Raw genomic sequence first — 5,248 nt, forward strand, 5'->3', positions numbered from 1 at the left:
TTAGGAAAAGGGTGTGTGGCTGGATGGTAAGTGGGCTGCTGCCTCATGGAGAAGATCCTTTGTAGGAAGAGTAACTAAGACGAATACTCCTCCCTAGACTCGGGTGTGGCCTATCTGAATGCTGCCACTTTTGGTCCTGACAGCATGTGATTCTTTAACAGACACACAGGCACTGGCTGGAGCCTCTGTGACACCAAGAACACTGCGTATTCACAAATGGCACTGAAATACTGCAGCCTTTCGCTGCTGTCGTTATTGCCTGGAGCTCCCTCTAGTTGCTGAACCTGTTTCTCACCTCCTGGTAGGAAGCCTTTCCAAACGGTGCTGTTAAGCTCAGGTGCCTCCATTCTGGTGTTGGGAAATGAGCAGTGGCTTTGGAGTCTGATCTGTTCGACCCTGTCAAGGGTTACCTAGCAAATTGCTTATATTTGTTTGCTTCCTCATCTTTGAGATGGCGTATATGCCTGCTTCAGCTGGAATTGTGAAAATTAAGGAGGATAATATATGCACAATGTTTAACACCCATGCCTTTCAACCACTCAAGTTCCAGAAATATCTCTACCCTTTAGGTAAGCTGTGATTAAATTCATTCACTAATTTAATAAATACTTATTGGATGCCTACTATGTGGCACAGTGCCTGGCAGGTGATCCTGACGGTTGGTGTGCAATGTGTTCAGAGCCCGCACCCCATAAGCATGGGGATCTCCTTTATTTTCTGGCACATATGGTCCTGGGGGAGAGGCTGGGGAAAGGGTCAGGAGCTTATATGGCAGATTCAGTAAGCTTTTAGCACGATAATTTTAATTGCAAAAATAAACAGTTTTGTCAACTGCTTAAGAGTAGGGTCTGCTTTACAAAAATTAACAACAACAAAAAGGAAATAACCCCAAAGCAGAACGTTACATCAATGGCTGCTGGAAACGACACTGCTATACAAAGTCCCGCGCGAGACCGGCTCGGCGCTGCCCCAGCCTGTCTCTGGCGGGGGGTGGGGGACGTGGGGGTATAGAGGAGGACGTGGGGCGTACGCCAGTTACAAAAGACTGTCTTGGGTCTCAAGGAAGTGCCTACTCAGTGGGTGGCGTGAGCAGACTTCCCTCAAAGCGCGGCTAAGGGAGAGAGCACCCGGGCCGCGGGAGCTGTCCGCGGAGCTGGTGCTGAACTGGGCGTGTTTGGCGGGCGCTTCAAGAGAATTGGAAGCTGGACCGAAGGCCGGCCCCCGGGCGTGCGAGAAAGACGTGGGAAGAAGAGCAGGGAGGGGAACGGGCCAGATCTTGTGCGCGCCGGGCGGCGGCGCTCCAACCTACAAACCCATCTCCTGCTCACAGGGCAGGGAAGGAGAGACCCAGCGAGTAAAAGCCTAGGCCCTTCAGCCGCTCCTCGGCGCGCGCCTTCTGCTTGAGGTGCACCTTGCTGTGCCGTTTCTTCTCATCGCTGCGCGCGAAGCGGCGGCCGCACACGTCGCAAGCAAACGGCTTCTCGCCGGTGTGGGTGCGCACGTGCGTGGTGAGGTGGTCGCTGCGGCTGAAGTTACGGAGGCAGATGCGGCACTGGAAGGGCTTGTGGCCCGTGTGGATGCGCAAGTGGCGGTTGAGCTCGTCGGAGCGCGCAAAGCTGCGCACACAACTCTCCACCGGGCAAGCGAAGGCCTTGGCGTGCGGCCGCGGGCAGAAGCAGCGCGCGCTGCACTTGCCGCCTCGGCGCCCCTTGCGCCGCGCCTTGGCCGGAGGGAAAGGGGTGGGCGGCGGCGGCACGGGTGGCACAGCCACACCACTGCTCCCAGGGATGTCCGCCACCAGAGGTTTCGGGAAGTCCGCCGCGGCTGCGCTGCAAAGGCCCAGCGGGGAAAGCTGAGGCTGCGTACCTGCCAGAAACTCTCCACCGTCGCCGCTACTCCCTCCCTCCCCACTAGGAGAGGTCAGGAGCCCCGGGAGGCCCTCGGCTCCTTCCCCCAAGTCACCTGGGGCCAGCGGAAAAGCGTCGTAGGCCCCGTTGGGGTATAGTCTGTTGGCTGGGCCGGCCGGCAACTCCGCGGGGCAGCTGATGGACAGCAGGTCCTCAATCTTGGTCCCCATCGAGGGAAAACGAGCCTCGGGGGCGGCCTGGTAGACTCCCTGTGACCCGCAGTTCCCTGGAGCCCCAACAGAAAGCAGCTCCCAGGGTGCATAGGGACCCTTGAAGGCCGAGGCAGCGTCCAGCGCTGGAGAGACCGGAGGCGCCCGGATGCCCGGCTTGACGTCGGGCGGGGAGAGCTGAGGTTCATACAGGCATTGCGAGGGGGCGCCCGCGGAAGGCGAGGCCTCCCAGAACGCCTCTGAGAAGGCGGCAGCGCCCAGATCCGGGGAGTAAAGGTCCGGCAGACCCGGCAGCAAGGCGTCGGGGCCGGCGGGAAAAGGGGCATCCAGCGGGGACCGCGATGCTGCCGCCTCAGGGCCAGGGAAGGGTGCCAGGCCTAAGATGCCCGACATGAGGTTGAAGAGTGCCTCCGGGTCGTGCGGGTGTTCGGGTACTGCCTGAATCAAGAAGCTACCGCTGTAGCTGAGGCCAGGAGGGGGCGTGGGCTCAGGGCCATCCAGGAAGCAGGAGTCGGCTAAGTCCCCCCCGGCGCCGCAGCTGCTCAAAGCCCAGCTCAAGAAGTCGCCTGCTGAGAAGGGAGCAGGAATCAGCTCTGGGCACATCAAAGGGCGCGCCTCTGAGTCTGCTGCCCCTACCCACGAAGGCTTTGGTGCGCACAGACACAAAGTGCCTTTTGCACATTCTGATCTAGCAGGGGCCCGCATACGTTCCAAGACGCACACACAAACATGCACACGCAAAACACACGTGCACAGGCAAAAGGACGCCCTGAAACACGCACAGGTTCCTGCGGAGGCGATGGCAGCCCGGTGGGGGTGGGAATGAGGGTGCATACCCCAGGATCCCCGCACCTCCCTTCGCCCCTATCCCCATGACTCCAGCGTCCCAGTCCTTTCCTATTCTCAGGCATCGTGCGCCCCCGCGCTGCGTCGCCGTCTGAGCACCCCCGGCCGCGCTCCTTACCTCCAGGGTAGCCGGCGGCCGCGGGAGCGTCCCTGGCAGGCAGTCGGGGCAGTTCAGTGCTGGGTTCAGCGCAACAGCCCTCGGTGGACTTGACGAACAGCGCGTCGGGGCCGGAAAACTCGCTAAGGTGGAGCATGGCGCGGCGGCGGCTGCGGGGCGCTCGGGGCCTCGCCCTCTGGGCTTTGGGGCGCGCGGATGGCGGGGAGGCCGGCGGTCGGGGCGCCCCGCGGCGCGCAGACTCAGGCGCCCGGGTTCTTGGTTCCAGGTGTTCACCTCTGGGAAAGGGGTCGGGAGGCCGCGGCGCCCTGGCTCGCCCGCACCGGCCTCGGGCGGCGGCTCCTCGCCTCTCCAAAGCGCAGCCGGGCTCCCCCAACCCACTGCCCCCCCACTTATATAGCTGCGGCGGTGCTGGCTCCGGGCTTCCGACTCCCCGGGCCACTGCCATTTTGGGAGGCCCCGGCCCTGCCGCCGTGACGTAAATGCCCAAACATGGACACAGGATGTGTGCCGGGGACTCCCGATATGGAAAGCTCGGGCTGTGACGTCGGTGCCGCCGCCGCCTCTTGGCCCGCGCCGCTACGTGCGCGCGCGCTCCCCGAGCGTGGAGCCCCGTGCGCGCCGGGGCCGCTGGTGCGCCCAGCTGGGTGGTGCGCCGCGTGGGGCCGGACGTCCAGTACCTGCGCTTCCCGCCTAGAGGCAGAGGGAGGGGGTTGGGAAGGTAGAACCGCGCGGGCTTTGGGATTCCCTAGGCGGGAGTTCGAATCCTCCCTCTGGCAATTACGGGACTGTCGCTTAATCCACCCTAACGTCAGTTTCCTCACCTGCGAATTTGCGGTGGCGAGAAACTGAGTTAGAGCACATGAAGTTCTGGGCACACTCTAAACCACAGAGAATATTGCCATTATTCTTCCTTTTTCTTTCCTTTGTTTGCTCTCGCCTGTGTGTTTTTCCATTTTCTTAACAGTTTTTTTGTTTTTGTTTGTTTGTTTTTATAGTTTGTGTTAGGAAAAATACTTTATTTAAATTGAATAAGACTAATACTTGCTAATGGGGAGAGGGAGTAAAAAGGGTGTGTCCTAAATTGGACAGTAAAAATCCCTCTTTTCCCCACCCACCTTCATTCCTACCTCCTGAGATAGCCACATTTGAGTTTCTTGGGTATTCTCTCAGGAAAATTTTTATGCATATGTAAGCATACACACTGTTCTGCAATATATATATTTAAAGTGGCTGAGAGATTGTGCCATGTCCAAACATAAAGACCTGGTTAGTCTTTTCTAAGGCTGTATAGCACTACATTGTAGTGAAGGACCATGAGCTAATCCATTTGTCCCATAAGTATATAGGTGTTTCCCAATCTTTTGCTTTCACCAACGTTGCTGGAGTCAACATCGTTGACTATATAAATGTGAATGTATCTGTGAGATAAATTCCAATGAATGTAATTCTGGGCCAAAGGATATGTAAATTTTGATAGACAGCTGGCAAATTGTCCTCCAGAGAAGTAGGGCAATTCCTGCTCCCTCCTACCTCACCCACAGGGGATGAAATACTTCTGCAAACCGTTTTTCTGTCTTCACGGAAATGCCTTTTACTCTAGGGATGTTGTTCCCAGCAACACACAGAGAATCCACAGGAAGTATTTTCCTGGAACTCAGTACCTGATATAATTGGGCTTCTGAGAGAAAAAAAAAAAAAAAAAAAATCCCTAACCCTAAGGAAGCTGTGAATCCTGACTGCACAAGTGTCAGAGTCAACTCCTGCAAAGAAGCCTGCCTACCATTCTGGCCTCTCCTCTCTTCTGCTGTGATTTTCCCTCTGTCTCATTTCCTCTTCTTTCTTAAATGTTCATTTTATTTTGCGTTATAGCCCACTTAACTCCTTTCTGGAACCAAATCAGAGGATACAACAAATACATAGATTAGCATGTTCTTCATCAGTTCCTGGACTCTGGGAGCTGGAGCATGAGGAGGTCAGGTCTGGGGCTCCCCCTTCCTTCTCTACTTTCCTTGACATGGAAACAAAGCTTTTGGGGGGTGGTGGGCTACAGTGTACCTGGCAGTATATCTCCCAGCTCCTCCCCATACTCTTCAAGAGACAATACCCAAGAATGCCCAACACCCAGCAATTTCTCAGTCCTTTCACCATATGTCCATTGTCCAAACATCCATTCATTCACTTTCTCGATGTTCATTCATTCAGTATTC

At 56.6% G+C, this 5,248-nt stretch overlaps 1 protein-coding gene across 1 annotated transcript; it reads right to left on the minus strand.

The window, feature by feature from the left end:
• Window positions 1–1,324: 1,324 nt before the first annotated feature.
• Window positions 1,325–3,486, minus strand: EGR4 (early growth response 4). Its single transcript, XM_063077571.1, has 2 exons — window positions 3,042–3,486; window positions 1,325–2,646 (listed from the first exon to the last, which is right to left on the minus strand). The coding sequence occupies exons 1-2, from the start codon at window positions 3,484–3,486 to the stop codon at window positions 1,325–1,327; spliced, it is 1,767 nt and encodes a 588-aa protein (XP_062933641.1).
• Between the last annotated feature and the right edge of the window lie 1,762 nt (window positions 3,487–5,248).

Source organism: Cynocephalus volans, chromosome 14, assembly GCF_027409185.1.
Source record: "Cynocephalus volans isolate mCynVol1 chromosome 14, mCynVol1.pri, whole genome shotgun sequence".
Lineage (NCBI taxonomy): Eukaryota > Metazoa > Chordata > Mammalia > Dermoptera > Cynocephalidae > Cynocephalus > Cynocephalus volans.

Coding starts and splice junctions, on each gene's coding strand:
- EGR4 (XM_063077571.1), bottom strand. CDS start 3,486: ATGGCAGTGGCCCGGGGAGTCGGAAGCCCGGAGCCAGCACCGCCGCAG. Junction 2,647..3,041: donor GGCCGCCGGCTACCCTGGAG/GTAAGGAGCGCG, acceptor CTCCCTTCTCAG/CAGGCGACTTCTTGAGCTGG.